At 51.6% G+C, this 15,713-nt stretch overlaps 1 protein-coding gene across 2 annotated transcripts in view; it reads right to left on the bottom strand.

Annotated features, from left to right (window-relative positions):
- Nucleotides 1-11,344, bottom strand: part of CRISPLD2 (cysteine rich secretory protein LCCL domain containing 2) — a 30,521-nt gene extending 19,177 nt beyond the window's left edge. The window contains exons 1-4 of one of the 2 annotated variants that reach the window (XM_064723356.1): nt 11,173-11,344; nt 10,373-10,419; nt 5,879-6,194; nt 537-655 (exon numbers count right to left, since the gene is read on the bottom strand). In XM_064723356.1, coding sequence (XP_064579426.1) covers nt 537-655; nt 5,879-6,121 — 362 coding nt within the window. In that variant the 5' untranslated portion in view covers nt 6,122-6,194; nt 10,373-10,419; nt 11,173-11,344. Of the gene's footprint in view, nt 1-536; nt 656-5,878; nt 6,195-10,372; nt 10,672-11,172 lie in introns of those variants that run through there. The other variant, XM_064723355.1, reaches the window with a different exon arrangement.
- Nucleotides 11,345-15,713: the final 4,369 nt, after the last annotated feature.

Here is a 15,713-nt window from a genome sequence, read left to right on the forward strand (position 1 = left end):
CAGGAGCCGGATAAATATTTATGGAAAACACAGCGAGAGAGAATTAAATTCTGAACTGAATACAGACACAAATTCTGAACTGAATCCAAACACAAATTCTGAGCTGAATGCAGACACAAATCTGAGCTGAATGCAGACATTGCTTCTGACAAAATTCAGCATTCAGCTGCATGATGCCAGAACCCCACCAAAACAGCAGATTTAGGAGCAAGGGCTCAGGCTTCTGTACCTGTTCTCCTTAAGGAGAAGGAGTGACTTTGAGTGTGTTACAGAGGTGCTACCCCCAGATCCAGATGGATGCAGGAGCCCAAATCAGTGCTGGGAACTCTCAGTGGAAGGTGGCTGCAGGGATTACCACAATACCCATCCCACTGATCACAATTAATCACAATTAATCACAATTAATGACCCCCAGCTTTTCTCCCATCTCCCCAGCGCTCCACCAAGCACCAGAGCAAACCTTTCCAGCAGTCTCTCTCTAAAGAAAGACCCATAAATCACCCTTTGCAATGGTCCTGTGGCACCCCAAGCCTTACCTGCCCCAGTGAACAGCCAGGTTCTGCCCAATGGACCTGATGAGGTCGCTGGGCCCGTGGTCCCAGATGCACTGCTGAGCCCAGGCGTGTGCTGACCTCTCCAGCTCCTCATCCCAGGTCTGCAGGGGTGGGGACAGAAAAGAACAGGTCAGTTTTGCATCTCACACATGCTAAATCAAGAGATTAAACCAACAGCAGTTAGTGGACAAAGATTAATGTACAGACCACCCCCCTATTTCTGCCCTGTCCCGGTGAAGCCACCACGTTTCTGTGTTAAAATCACATTTCTCAGCATGTTCCCCTGCCATGAAAGTCCAGGGCACTGAAGGGTTGGTGATTTTCCCCAGCTGGTGCCATGCATCTGAGGAAATGCTTCCCTCAGTTCATCAGAAAACACACAGACCCACGTGGGAGGACCTCAGGAGCACATCCAGGCCATCCACCCTGAACCACGAGATATTCTTGGCAGTTGGTTTCCTAATATGTTTTAAAAAATTAAAAAATAAAATTTGGAGATCCCATGATCTCCAGCATGACACATATTTCTGGGACCCCATGATCTCCAACATGACAGATATTTCTGAGATCCCATATCTCCAACATGATACACATTTTTGGGATGCCATGATCTCCAGTATAACACACATTTCTGAGATCCCATGATCTCCAGTATAACACATATTTCTGAGATCCCGTGATCTCCAACATGACCATATGACATTTCTGAGTCCTGCAGGAGTTCTGACACACACTCAGTGCTTTGGTGATTTTCCAGGATGATTTTTCATCCATTGTCCTTACTGTTGGGATATCTCCAGGCTTTCCCACCAGGTGAGAGCTCCGCTACCTCCACCACCACACAGCTGGAGATCTCTGATCCAACCTCTTCATCAAGAACTTGGGTCTGAGGCTCTCAGTCTCAGCTCCCCTTCTCCTTCCAGAATAAATGAGTGTCCGCCAGTCGAATACATCAGAGGTGGCAATGCCCCAAGGTTTTTTAAGCTTTTTCCACTCTCACTGAAGCAGGCATCACGTTAGAAGTGACAAATCCCATTTCTGAGGGCAGGATGCTGGGGTGAGATCACTGCTCATCGAATATCACAGAGTTGTGAGCCAAAGGAGAGCTGCAAACAGGAAAGCAGCCCTGCTGGCTCTGCTGCCCAGGAGAGCATTTGTTCTAAAGGCCAGGCTCTCTGGGCCCAGCAGCCAGTGCCCTGAATTCATTGTGTAATTACTGACAGCTGCTCTATTCAGAGCAGCCCTTAGAGGATAATTGGTTGGGATTAAAATGTTACCACACATTCCTGCGAATGAAACCAAAGAGAGGAGAGGTCTTGCAGTGTGCACCCAGCCCATCCACATGCCAGCACGAGACTGGCCTCTTTGGACATTTACCATCACAACCAGCTGCTCTTCCCAAGTGCTGTCTCCTCCAGAAGAAAAGCAACTTCTGATCTCAAACATTTCAAAGGACCTGGAGGGCTGCAGGGCATCAAACACATTTACAAACCATCCAGTGCTCACTCTGGGCACATCTGCACAGTCCCAGGCAGTTGTAGCTGGGATGGGGAAGGACTGTGCATCCCTGGTAAGGCACCAGGAAAATGCAGAGTGTCCTGGAGCTTGGTGTGTCTCCACTGTCTCAGAGAGGCCAACATGACCTCATCTCACTGAGCTCACACAAGAGTGAAGCACTCTCAGCATCCCAGATTCCAGCAGCATCCCAGAGCTGCCCCAGTCTCACCAGCTTGGCTTTGGACTCAGCAGTGACCAGGAAAATTCAACCCCGTGTGGACACAGCTCTGACACAGGGAACCAAACCTTGGGAGTGACGGGGTCAGACCCACCACACACCCCCGGCCCTCTTGCAGCAGGCACAGCTTTTTGTGGTTTCCCACGCTGTGGGCTCTCAGCTGCCCTCCCATCCAGCACCAAAGCCACAGAAACTCTCCCAAGCTGTTCTGCACTCCCAGCTCCCCAGACATCCTACCCAGCTCTATTCCCTGCAGCCCCGCAGGCGGAGATGTTCCAAATTTCTTAATTTAATGCAGAGCCGTCCTGAGCAACGGGCTATTAAATGGGAATTAATGCGAGCGTTCGCGCTGTGTCTCCCTTTGATGCCTGCGGATAAAATAAATGAACTCGGACAAGAGACACTTAACAGGTAATTGGGACGGAGCTCCATCTCTGCACAGCGTTTTGCTGCATGAGGAGAGAAGCTCCTTTCTGCAGGCATCAGATTACAAAGCCATCCCATCTAAATTAGAGCAGTTATTTGCCTCTTGCTTCTCAGACGCGAATGCGGTCAGGAGGCTGGAATTATTTCAGAGCAATAAACATAGAGGGGGGAAAAAAAAAGAGATTTCAGACTTTCCCAGCTATACTTGCAAGAATTCTTTATGCCAATATTCAAAGCAGTATCTAGGAAGATGACTGAAGCCAGAGGGGCAATGAGTTTGTGCTCAGCTTCCTTCAGAAGCAAAGGCTGAAAATTATTTGGGTGTGTGTGATTCCAAGTGGGTTAGCACATGGACTCTCTTTTTTTTTTTACTCCTTTCAAAGTGGAATGGACAGTGTATATGTAAAATATATGCATGGCACACACACAAATCCCACCACAACTTGTAGGTCCAGGTTTAATAATGCATCCCACAAGGAGTCTGCTCCCTCAGCCTGAGGAGCCTGCAAACCCAAAGCCAGACACCTGAATTGCAGTGATCAGGTTACTCGCTCATTTTCCTCCCCAGCCCAGACTTTCTGCAACACAGCTTCCTTCTAAAAGTGGCATCAAACCCCAGGGCTGACATGTCCTGGCAGAGGTCTGGAGATGCTTTTTGCTAACCCCCACAGAAACACTGTCCCATCCTGACAGGGAAAGCCACCACCCTGCAGTTGAGAGGAAGGATGCATACCTTATACATGAAAACAAACTATTTTCCTTCCAGCAATCTGCACTGAGAACAATTTTGCTTTATCCAGCTGTCTCTGGGGCCGCCGCAAGAGGAAAGATTCCTGCCTTTCATCACTGCTGAAAGCATCTGACTAAGCCATCCCAAAAGGTCACCGTGTCTTAGGATCTATTTTGTCCTTTTTCCTCTGAGTCCGTTGTGTGCTTTTCACTCTGGGACTGTTAACAAGGAGTTTGTTTTGGCCTTGGCACCCACCCACCTCTGTTCAACATCCAAATGCACTCTGGAAGTGTCGATCACGGAGCTGGTAGAGGGGTTAAGGTAATTTTGAACTGGCCCAGCTTTGTCAGGAAGTTGTGCCCTGCTCACTCATTTTCCATTAGCACTGAATACCTGTGCCAGCTTTCAGTTAATTACACAGGCCCAGCAGCTAAACTGTTTCTTTCTTCATTTTTCAGTCTACTTCGCCTTTATCCCATATGTGTATAGAAATTCTTTTGATCTCTAGATAAGTTGTAGGATTCACTGTTCTCTTGCTTTCTCATTAACAGTGTCCAAAACCAGAAGTTCATCCAGAAGCAGTTAAATATGTCCCTTTCCTGGAATATATTAGGTCCCATTTCCCTTTTATACCACTGAAATACATCAGATATGGAGCTGGGAGAAAGGATTTTCACAAGAGAGTGGTTGGAGGTTGATGGGCAAGAACAAGCTCTACCCCACTCATCCACAAATTATCCCAGCACATCTCCAGTGAAACTCCACTCCAGCACCAAGGGGAAAGAGGAAAGTTTATCCATGGCTCTACAGACAGACCATCCTCTTAAACGAGTCCAAATGAGAAATGTCCTCTGCAGGACAAAGGATTAAAGAGAAATTCCCCTTCAGCACATACATGGCATTTCCAAGTCCTACTGGGTAAACAGGAGCACATGAAAGGCTGATTATAGCCCTTCCAAGCAGCACCATCTCATACTCAGCTCCTTTCTTCAGAGCACACAAGGCCCTTTCACTGGCCCTGCATCACCCATGAAAACCACTAGAAAAGCTCCCGGAGCAAAGGCAAACACAGGAGTGCAAACAGCGGCCGGGCCGGGGCTCTGCCAAAACAGGGCCAACCAAAACACCCTGGGCTTGCTCCTGCGTCGTGTTTGCCCTCTGGAAATGCATCAACGGCCTCTCCTGGCAGTGCTTCCCTGCAGGACAACGCTGAGAAAGGGATGCAATCCCCGGTTCTTAGAAAGGCAAGGGATTTCTGGCAGAACGCAGCTGGTGGGGACGGACCGAGGGACAGCTGTCCTTCCTCACCATCCCCTGCCCTCCCTCATCTTCCCCTTCTCCCTGCAGCCACAAAAGGCAGGATTTTCCATCTGCAGCCCTCACTTCAGCACAGCTGGCAGACAATTTTATATTACATCTAAGTTTACTCTCCTTTTACCCTTTTAAACACGGCCTTAACAAGCCATCCATCATTTGATCCGTCAGCAGGGGCACATGGCTGAAGTCAGGCCAGTTTTGATCAGAACTATATTTGCACACTGGGAAAAGGCACACAAAAAGTAATTATTTGTGGCCCTGTAATATTTTGATGGCATGGCAAAAATAGCTCAAGGTAGGGTCTTTGGCATGAGGTGAAAAAACAATATTCATGTGAATTGTTGATGGCAAAGGCATATTTCATACTCCTCCAGATTTTAGGTTCTGCCTCTAAAATAGGAGAATACATTGACCAGATTTTTATTTTGGTTTCCTGAACTACAAAACCCAACAGGACTGACCCATCCACCCAGGAGCTCCCAAAGCCTTTCCAGCTATTTCCATTCCTTAGAAGATTCCACATTCCTCAGGCCCCGTTTCCCTGTGGGCCTGTAGAGATTCCCAGGAGCATCGTGGAGGTTTGGCTCTCACATTGCTAAGCTCAGGTGATCAGTGTGTGACTGAGGGCAGGTGAATTTCCAGCATTGGGTTGGCAACCCAAAAACCACCAGAAGATCCCCTGAGCAGACTGAGGTGTCCCCACAACAGCCTGAAAGCTTTCACAGGGACAGCAGGGGTTAAGCACTGGGGAGAAATTTCTGCTTTTATGACCTGGAGGTAATGGAAGAACCTGCTGAGGCAGGCTGGGGAGTTGCCATCACCGGAGATGCATCCAGGGCTGTGCCAGATGCTCCTTTATGAATAATGGAACCACTTCTGGAACTGTGCAGAGGATGGACTGGATGACCCATCAGCAGCAGCCCCTTCCAAGCAAAACAGGCCACAGATCTGAAGCATCCCTCACTCTGGAGTGAAAGGCTTCAGGAAGCCTCTTGAGGAAAACTTACTTCAGAGGAAATTTGCTACACCTCTCGCACCACAAGGAAAATTTAAATACAGTTAGGAAAAAAAAAATAAAAAGTAGAAATAAAGTGATGTATCAGGCTCTAGACTCACCATGTACTCCATGTTAGAGGCCACTGGATACACCTGACCTCTCAGTTTATTGTGGAGCATCAGGATCTCCTGTCTGTCTGAGAACAAAATGGCTCTCTTGGACCTGGAGTGAGCTTCCCCATCCTGGTACTTGCTCAGGATGCTCTCCAGGTGGCTCGAGTTGGGCAGGATGAAGCTCTCAGCTGTCTTTGTGAGCAGCAGCACACATCCCAGGGGAACGATCCAGGGCAGGGCAGGAGCCATGCTGCCAGCAGGAGCACAGGTGGAGGTGGTGATGCTGGGTTTTCCTGCAGGGATCCCTTGGCTCAGTGCAGCTCTGGAATTTGGGGAGAAACAGAGAATCAGAGCAGTGCCACAGGAGATTTCAGAGCATTTATCCCCCAACCATGAGGTCACACCGCCCAGATTTGAGCTTGGAAAAGAGTGGTGCTTAAAATTATTGTTCACCCCAGAGACAGGGAGACCCAAACAGCACCACAAGATTTGAGATTGGAAAAGAGATTTGAGCTTGGAAAAGAGTGGTGCTTGAAATTATTGCTCAGCCCAGAGACAGGGAGACCCAAACAGCACTGAAAGAGATGGGGACTCAGAGTTTATTACACCTGGGAGTTTCACTGATGCTGATTTGGGAGTGAACCCTTGCCAGGCATGCAGGAGGATGCTCTCAGCACTCCTGGCACCCCTGGTGGAGCTGCCACCCCGCAATGCCCATCAGCTCTGAGCAGCCCCATCTCCATCCCTCCACAGGCAGGGCCACATTTGGAGCCGTCCCCCGAAGAGCAAAGCCGAGATTCGCTATTTTATGAACAAAAGGGAAAGTTAAACCCCCAGCCAGGCGGATGAGGAGCTCGGGCAGCCCAAGAGCCGCTCTGGGGCTGCAGCAGCGCAGCTGCCGGGCCGGATGAGAGCGGCTCTTTTTGGGAAATGTCACCGCGGGACGGAGCAGCGCGGTCCCCGCTGGCGCTGACGCACCCGCGGCTCTCGCTGACGCTCCCGGGCTGTGAGTGATGGAGCAGCGGCAGCAGCCGCCCTCCCCCGGCCAGATTAGGTGTTCCCAGGCACTCGGATGCCGTCAGCACCGGCACAGTGGGCTTTGGATGCCGTGGGACAGAGAGAGAGAAACGGCGTTTCTCACAGCGTCTTGCGAGGAATTTTAGAGAGTTGGAAAGATGTGATAACTTGTTGGGTATAAACAATTTGCAAGTGGTGGTTTTCTACTTCGTCTTTCTGTTCTTCTCAAGAACAGTGTGTGAAGAAGATGTTTTTGTTAGTTAACCAATCGAATAGAACCTATCGTATCACTCTATAAAACCCGCACAGTTCCTTTAAATTAAATTTTCTTTCTCTTTTCTACACCCCTGCCTCTCGCCTGCTCCTGTGTCAATCTCGGTGCAAGAGTGACATCTGGTCTGTGAGCAGATTCCTTTAATCCCTGTCCCTTGCTCCACAGTGCTCCTGCTCCTCCTGTCATCCCCAGGCACTTCCACCCCTCCCGTGCTCCAGTTTAGCAATCCTTGAGCATCTTGGCTGGTTTTGTTTGGATCATTCACAGGAGGCTGTGCAGCACTCACTGAGCCCTGGAGCAGGATCAATCCACCCGGGGCAAGAAGCATCTCTACAGACAGGGCAAGCACAGGATCTCCCTCCTTAGGGTTAATTTTTGGGAGAAAGCTTCCCAGCACGAGGTGAGGATCTGGTTTTGACAGCACTGTTAAAAGCCACGCTGAAAGCATTCCTCTGCAGCGGCAGGAAACAACCCCCAGATTAACAGGAATTACTTGAGAGGTTTCATCAGTGACACGGGATTTGGACACTCTGAGAGCAGAGGAGCTGGAAGCCAACCAGAGCAGGGAACAGCCATCTAACTCCCAGCTAAAAGCTACACTTGAGCATAAAACCCCAAATCTCTGTCCCCCAATCCACTAGAGCAGCATCTGAGGAGAACAGCAGCAAGCACAGGCAGGAACACCAAAAAAAACTCTGAGAACCCCTGAAAACTTGCTGGCTGACTGCACAAAAGACACAGAGTCCCTGCTTGAGGCTTCTTTCTTGGCCTGAACGTCGAGGCAGATGAAAACCAGCTGCCCTCAGCCTCTCTCCAGGCAGCCTTCGCCTGGCTACAACAATGCAGGATGTCATTGCTCAGTTTGGGTAACAAATCCTCATCATTTCCTGCTCTGCAGAGCAAACCGAACACACACGCCTTGTCCCCAGCTGCAGGCACACCTGGAGGGCAGCACAGTGGTGGCACAGGGACAGACAGACAGACAGACAGACACTCCTTTAACCTCATCCTGCTCTCAGCCCCACCTGCGGCATTCGCTTCCCCCCAGGCAGGAGCCCGACTTTGTAACCCGGCTGCACAGAGTAGGGGAGAAGGAGCAAACTGCTTTTGTAGACTGTCTGACCCAAATTCAGGGAACAATTCCTACTTTGAGGCACTTCCCTGAGAGGTTAAAAATAGCTGCATTGCCAGGGCCATTGACAATGTGGCCATTTAGCCCTCCCTGCAGGAACAGCCGGCGCTCAGAGGCGCCCGTTGCACCCCTCGCTTGGCCGCCTGCCCTCGGCTGAACGGGAGCCCAAATCCGCCACCCATCTAAGGCAAACACTGAACTTTCAGAGAGGGCAGATTGAAAAAAATCAGCTGTAGCATCTGAGAGCCAGAGGAGCTGCCCCGCGAGGCAGCCAAAACCTCCCAACAGATGGTGCTTTATTCCTGGGGATGTGCTTTATTCCTTGGGATGTGCTTTACTCCTCGGGATGTGCTTCCCTGGCTCCCACTTGCCAGCAAAAGGATACCAGCACCTCTTAAAAATTAGGTCATTTTGGCTTAATCTTAATCGGGGTGTGCAAGTCCCGTCCTCTGCTTCAGCTTGAGCATCCCAAGGAAGGATAAAGGGATCAGAGAGCAGAGAGTTCCCTGGCCAGATTAATTGAAAGCAGCTGGAAGATGCTCAGGTTTCAGAAAGCTGTCACAGATTTCAGATGTCCATCCATCTGCCTCTCACTATCCCCGTGCCCAGGTGCAAAGGAACACTGGGTGTGCTGCAGCAATGCCTCACCCAGGGAGGCTGAAATCACAGAATCACACTGCCTTTGAGCTGGGGTTTGACATTATTCACAGGAAATCATCAGCTGACAGTCAGCTGAGGAAGCCTCTGCTGTTGATTTCGAGGGTTCAAGAGGAGCACAAGCTCCCTTTAAACACATCAGGCCCTTGACACTGGTGCCAGGTGAACATCTGGGAGCCATCAGAAACAACTGAGTCAGCAGAAAAGGACTCCTGGATATGCTGGAAAGCCTGTCCAAAGTGGGGAGAAATGGGAGGCCTTCTGCTGGGGTCTGAGGGAGTTAAAGAGCAGCACTGGACTTAGGGAAAGATTATTTTTAGAAAGCTATTTCCCCAGCTAATGGATGGTGTCTGCTTTGCAGGAAAGCAGGAGAGCTGCTCCCATCTGAAGCCTGGCAAAGACACTGCTAAAGCCACATGCAGGCTGATCCTGCATTCATGTCCCCAGGTCACCTTTTTCCTTGGGGACACTGAGCTTTGACTGCCCCCCTGGTGAAGCACACGAGTGGGCTCCTGCTCCTGGGTAATGGGTGACATTTGCAGCTAAAACATCCCAGGGCCTGTGGAGTTACACATGGCACCAGCTGGCGAGGGTGGAAAATGAAAAGTTGGCTCAGGATGTCAGGAGAGCGTTTAAAGCGTTTAAAACAGTGAAGCAGAGGGGAGTCAGCCTGGGATCAGCTTCTAAACTGAGCCTGGGATCAGCTTCTAACCTGAGTTAGCCTGGGATCAACTTTAACCTGCGCAAAGAAATCCAGGGATAAAGCCACAAGATGATGCAGGAAACCCCAGGCCGTCTCTTTCCCTGGGATGCACACACCCCAAGCTGTGCAGAATTGTGCTGCCTTCCAAGGACAAGGAGGATGACAAGTTCCTAGGCACAGGACAGCAGTGACACATTGCCCTGGGCACACCGCAGATTCAGCATCTTCAAGGCCATGGGTTAAAACATCTGGACCTTCCATTTCTCCCACAGAACCCAAGTGGGTGAATTTCTACATAAAACCACATGGAGAAGCCACTGGTGACAGACACCGCACGTGGTGATGCTGAAATTCCTTTCCTACAGGACCTGAGAGCAGAGCAGCACAAACACAGGCAGCCTGGAGCACACAGATGTGCCCACAGGGATCAGCTCTGGGGACTGCAACAGCATCCCTTGGATATTTGCTATTTGCATAGAAATCCACTCCTGTACTTGCAAACTCCTCCCATTCATTCCAGATTAATGCTTCTTAATCTTGCATTAAATTCTGCAGGGCACACATGAGGAAAGCTCAGACAGTATTGTGCTGTTTTATACCATCCAGGCAACTTTTTGGAGAAGGTACTAAAACTGTGCCTTCTTCAGAGTCATTTCTTGCACTCCCACCACCCTTAAAGCCAAAATTTCAGCAGCCAGGACTGAACTTTGCACTTACCTTGCTGAGTACTTCCAAGTCTCCAGGTAATTGCAGCTCCTCCAAGCCTGCTTGTGGGAAATAAATTAACGTATTTGAAATATTTAAACGAGGAGGAGAGGGGGGAAAAAGGACGGAATAAGCCTGAGGAGGTGCGAGATGTGCAAGGTCGGTGCTCAGACTCGGAGCAGTGCAGTCTCCCAGGGCTGCCCGGTGGTATTTATGCTCTCCAGGCAGAGGGGAGAACCCTGCATCATCCCGGTGACAACGGGCGTGGAGCAATAACGAGGAGCAGAGGGAGGGGAAAAGGGGGGAAAAGCCGCAGGGAGAGGGGCTGGGATGGCAGGAGCTCAGGGGCGGTCACTGGGGCTCGGAGGAGGAGGAGGAGGAGGAGGAGGAGGAGGCAGCCCTGCTCCTATAAAGCGCTGCCTGTGCTGTGCCAGCTCTGGGACTCGCAGCCAGGAATTCCAAGGCACGGGGAATCCTCCCGGCACAGGGGGGACCGCGAGGCCGCCCTGAGGGCTGCGGTGACAAGGGAGAGGAATTCCAGACAGGAATTTTCCCTGGAAGGGGCTGGAGGCAGCGCTCTGTCCCCTCTGCCGGCTCAGCACAGGGAAATCCCACCCAGCTGCACCCCCTCCAGTAAAACCCCATGGCATCCCCCTTTATTTCCAGAGCCGGATTGTTGCTGGGAACAGATTAATCGCACTCTGGTTTGCTGCCAGAGCTCTCCCAGAGCTGACATTCCTCCGGTACAGGAGCGGGAGCCGCAGGGAACGGGGAACGCAAAAAAGCGGGTGAAACACGCAGGCAGCACTCACCGCTCTGCCGATGGCCCAGCAGCTCCAGCCTTGGCATCCAGCTCCGTGGTTTTACCCACTGTGAAAGGAAGCGATTGAGCAAAAGACACGCTAAAAGTTCCTTCCTTTTTCTCGAAGTAAACAAACAGGGAAAACCCAAAGCGCTGCCGTGAGTAACGAGGCGAGCGTGTCACGGCAGCAGCAGCAGCAGCATCCCCGGCATTCCCGTGGGATCCGCATCCCAGCAGGATCAGCACAAACCCGGGCTGTCCCCTGAGGAGGGACACCAGCCACACCCAGCACAGAGCCAGGGGAGCACCATCTCCTGGGAGCTGCCGCAGCCAAGAAAAGCAGCTCTGATTTTTCCAAACGCGCTGCCTTGTCCTCTTTCCAAAGTTTTTTTTTGGGGAAAAAAAAAGTCCTTCTATTCTTCTAAGCAGTCAATATTTATTTCTTCCTTCAGGCAAAACACCAAGCACTTTTATTTACTGTTTACTAGGAGGGAGTTTACAAGATATTCCCAGAGGTTTGTTCAAACCCAGCGGCGCTCAGAAAGCAGAGGGGCATTTATCAAACTCGTTCAGCAGAGCAGGAGCAGAGCAGCAAATACTGGCAGCTGGGAGAGCAGCAGCGCTCTGAGCAAAGAAAGAACCCTCTCAAGTCAGCACTGAGGCTGATTCCATCTCTGACACCATTTTCCTGAGGATTTTTCAAGCAGGAACAGATTGTCACCACTGGGGCTGTGCCTCCCAGCCCGTTCCAAGCTGAGCTGGGCAGCCAGTCCTCACCAGCCAGCCCCAGTCCCACAGCCTGCTGCAGCCACACCAGCCCCTCTGGCTGCTCCTCCCCTGCCCACACTCCCCCATCCCAGCTGTATTTACAAAGAGTTTCTATTTACTTCCAAACAAACTGTGTATGGGAACCAGCAACACCTGGTCCGGCAGCTGGACCTGGCACTTCTGCCCTGCCAGGAGCTGTTCAGGGCAGTTTGCTCCCAAAAAAAGCTCAGACTTTGACACCAACACAGGCAACTCAAAGACCACCCAGGACTGGGCTGACAGAAAGTTCTGCACTGCTTTACTGTAAAATCACTGAGTACTCTTATTTTTTCTTTTTTTTTCCCCTTGCTCTTTTGATTCCCTCTGGATCAGTGAGTTTGCTGTAGGATTATTTAATTATCTAAAAGTTGCTGCAGCCCCCCCAGTTCCTAATTTCCCCAGAACATGGTGAATTTCACCCCAACACAGTGAATGAACCCTTCTGATTCCCTCTGGATCAGTGAGTTTGCTGTAGGCTGATTTAATTAGCTGAAAGATGCTGCAAAATGCCCCCCCAGTTCCTAATTTCCCCAAAACACAGAGTTTCACCCCAACACATTGAACCCTTCTGATTCCCTCTGGATCAGTGAGTTTGCTGTAGGATTATTTAATTATCTAAAAGTTGCTGCAGCCCCCCCAGTTCCTAATTTCCCCAAAACACAGTGAGTTCCACCCCAACACATTGAACCCTTCTGATTCCCTCTGGATCAGTGAGTTTGCTGTAGGATTATTTAATTATCTGAAAGATGCTGCAGCCCCTCCCCAATTCTTAATTTCCCCAACACAGTGAATTTCCCCAACACACAGTGAATTTCCCCAAAACACAGTGAGTTTCACCCCAACACAGTGAACCCTGGTGCCCCCACATGGCTGCCACCCCGAAACCAGGCAGCTCCCCAGCCCTGACTCACAGCCCTCAGAAGGTGCTGCTCACTGCAATTACCATAAAGCTGAATTAACTCATTTTAAATCTCACATACCGACGGACAAATAATTTCCAGACCTCAGAGGAATCTGGTATTTTGTAATCTCCACAAACATCCCTATGGGAAATGAATCCCTGTAGGATGGTTTGGGCTGTCTGATTGCTCCATCAACCTGGCTGCTTTACAAAGATTTGATTTTTTAATTTATTTTTTTAATATACACCAGGATGGTTTCACTGTACAAGACACACACAGGGCCTGGTTGTGCTCAGGGATGAGCACAGCCTGGAACAAGAATTTTTTACCCACCTCATTTTGTCTTGAGTCAGCAGCTTGGGGTCATATGTTCCACCAAAGCCAAAACAATCAGAAGTTACTTTTAATCATTCCTCCTTATTACTGCCTTGATTATAACGTCTCCATTTCATATGTGGTAAAAGCCACATAAAGCAGGCTGCATATATAAGTATATATTAGCTGAGAGGCTTTTAATGTAATAGCCAATGAATGGGAAGAGACACAGATTTCCCTATGCCCTCCTAATTGACCAGGCAGACAGAGAGTCTTGATCTCCACTGGAATTAATTCTCCTTTACTTCTCACTCAAACACAGCTCGGCAGGAATGGCCCCAAAATGAGGCAGGGTGAGAGGCACAGAGGATCCCCTGGTGGAACTCCTGCTCTGGAGAACAGGGGGATGAGCAGGGTGAGGTGGCAGCAGGGATGGGCAGGAGCTTGGCTGGGATCAGCAGCAGTGAGAGCACAGGGGGAGCTGCAGCCCCTGGGCTGAGCACCAGGCTCAGGTTTGGGGGAATCATCCCCTGGGCTGGGCACCAGGCTCAGATTTGGGGGAATCACCCCCTGGGCTGGGCACCAGGCTCAGGTTTGGGGGAATCACCCCCCAGGATGGGCGCCAGGCTCAGTTTGGGGGAATCACCCCCTGGGCTGGGCACCAGGCTCAGGTTTGGGGGAATCACCCCCTGGGCACAGCCCGGCTCAGATTTGGGGGAATCACCCCCTGGGCTGGGCACCAGGCTCAGGTTTGGGGGATTCATCCCCTGGGCACCAGGCTCAGTTTGGGGGAATCATCCCCTGGGCTGGGCACCAGGCTCAGGTTAGGGGGAATCACCCCCCAGGCTGGGCACCAGGCTCAGTTTGGGGGAATCACCCCCTGAACTGGGCACCAGGCTCAGGTTTGGAGGATTCACCCCCTGAGCTGGGTGCCAGGCTCAGGTTTGGGGGAATCACCCCCTGAACTGGGCACCAGGCTCAGTTTGGGGGAATCACCCCCTGGGCTTGGCACCAGGCTCAGGTTTGGGGGATTCACTCCCTGAGCTGGGCACCAGGCTCAGATTTGGGGGGATCACCCCCTGGGCTGGGCACCAGGCTCAGGTTGGGGGAATCACCCCCTGAACTGGGTGTCAGGCTCAGGTTTGGGGGAATCACCCCCCAGGATGGGTGCCAGGCTCAGTTTGGGGGATTCACTCCCTGAGCTGGGCACCAGGCTCAGTTTGGGGGAATCACTCCCTGAGCTGGGCACCAGGCTCAGTTTGGGGGAATCACCCTCTAGGCTGGGCACCAGGCTCAGGTTTGGGGGATTCACCCCATGGGCACAGCCAGGCTCAGTTTGGGGGAATCACCCCCAGGATGGGCACCAGGCTCAAGTTTGGGGGAATCACCCCCTGGGCTGGGCACAAGCTCAGGTTTGGGGGATTCACCCTCTGGGCACAGCCAGGCTCAGGTTGGGGGAATCACCCCCTGGGCTTGGCACCAGGCTCAGTTTGAGGGATTCACCCCCTGAACTGGGCACCAGGCTCAGTTTGGGGGAATCACCCTTTGAGCTGGGCACCAGGCTCAGGTTTAGGGAATCACCCCCTGAGCTGGGTGCCAGGCTCAGGTTTGGGGGAATCACCCCCTGGGCACAGCCCGGCTCAGATTTGGGGGAATCACCCCCTGAGCTGGGCACCAGGCTCAGGTTTGGGGGATTCATCCCCTGGGCACCAGGCTCAGTTTGGGGGAATCATCCCCTGGGCACAGCCAGGCTCAGGTTTGGAGGATTCACCCCCAGGCTGGGCACCAGGCTCAGGTTTGGGGGATTCACCCCCTGGGCTGGGCACCAGGCTCAGGTCTGGGGGAATCACCCCATGGGCACAGCCAGGCTCAGGTTTGGGGGAATCACCCCCTGGGCACCAGGCTCAGGTTTGGGGGAATCACCCCCTGAGCTGGGCACCAGGCTCGGGTTTGGGGGAATCACCCCCTGGGCTTGGCACCAGGCTCAGTTTGAGGGAATCACCCCCTGGGCACAGCCAGGCTCAGGTTTGGAGGATTCACCCCCAGGCTGGGCACCAGGCTCAGTTTGGGGGAATCACCCACCCCCTTTTGCTGCCTGCTCACATCCCCCTCGTGCCTGGGCTGTCCTCACCTGAGGGAGCCAAGGAATCGCTGCCACATCCACCACCCCAGCAGGGTGGAGATGCCCCTCTCTTGACCATGCTACTCCAGCAGATGAATTAACAGAGTGGGGATCCAAATCACAGCAGGGAAATCAGGCATTGATGGATTTGTTCCCAAACACAATTATTACTTGGCACTGTGAGCTCCTTGTTTGTTCTTTCTTGCTGCTCTCCTGTTTTGGGGTAGCCTGGATTGACCACCCAGGTCCATCTGCAGCTTCTCCACCTTCTCATACTCAAGGACATTCCCCCAAATGCTTCAGCAGCTGATGATGAGCAAGAAAACAACTCCCCATAAATCTGTCCTTTAATCAGTGAAAAGCTGATGTAAAACAATGAAATAAGAACGAGAGCTGCAGCAATTT

Source organism: Zonotrichia leucophrys, chromosome 11 (assembly GCF_028769735.1).
Source record: "Zonotrichia leucophrys gambelii isolate GWCS_2022_RI chromosome 11, RI_Zleu_2.0, whole genome shotgun sequence".
Classification (NCBI taxonomy): domain Eukaryota; kingdom Metazoa; phylum Chordata; class Aves; order Passeriformes; family Passerellidae; genus Zonotrichia; species Zonotrichia leucophrys.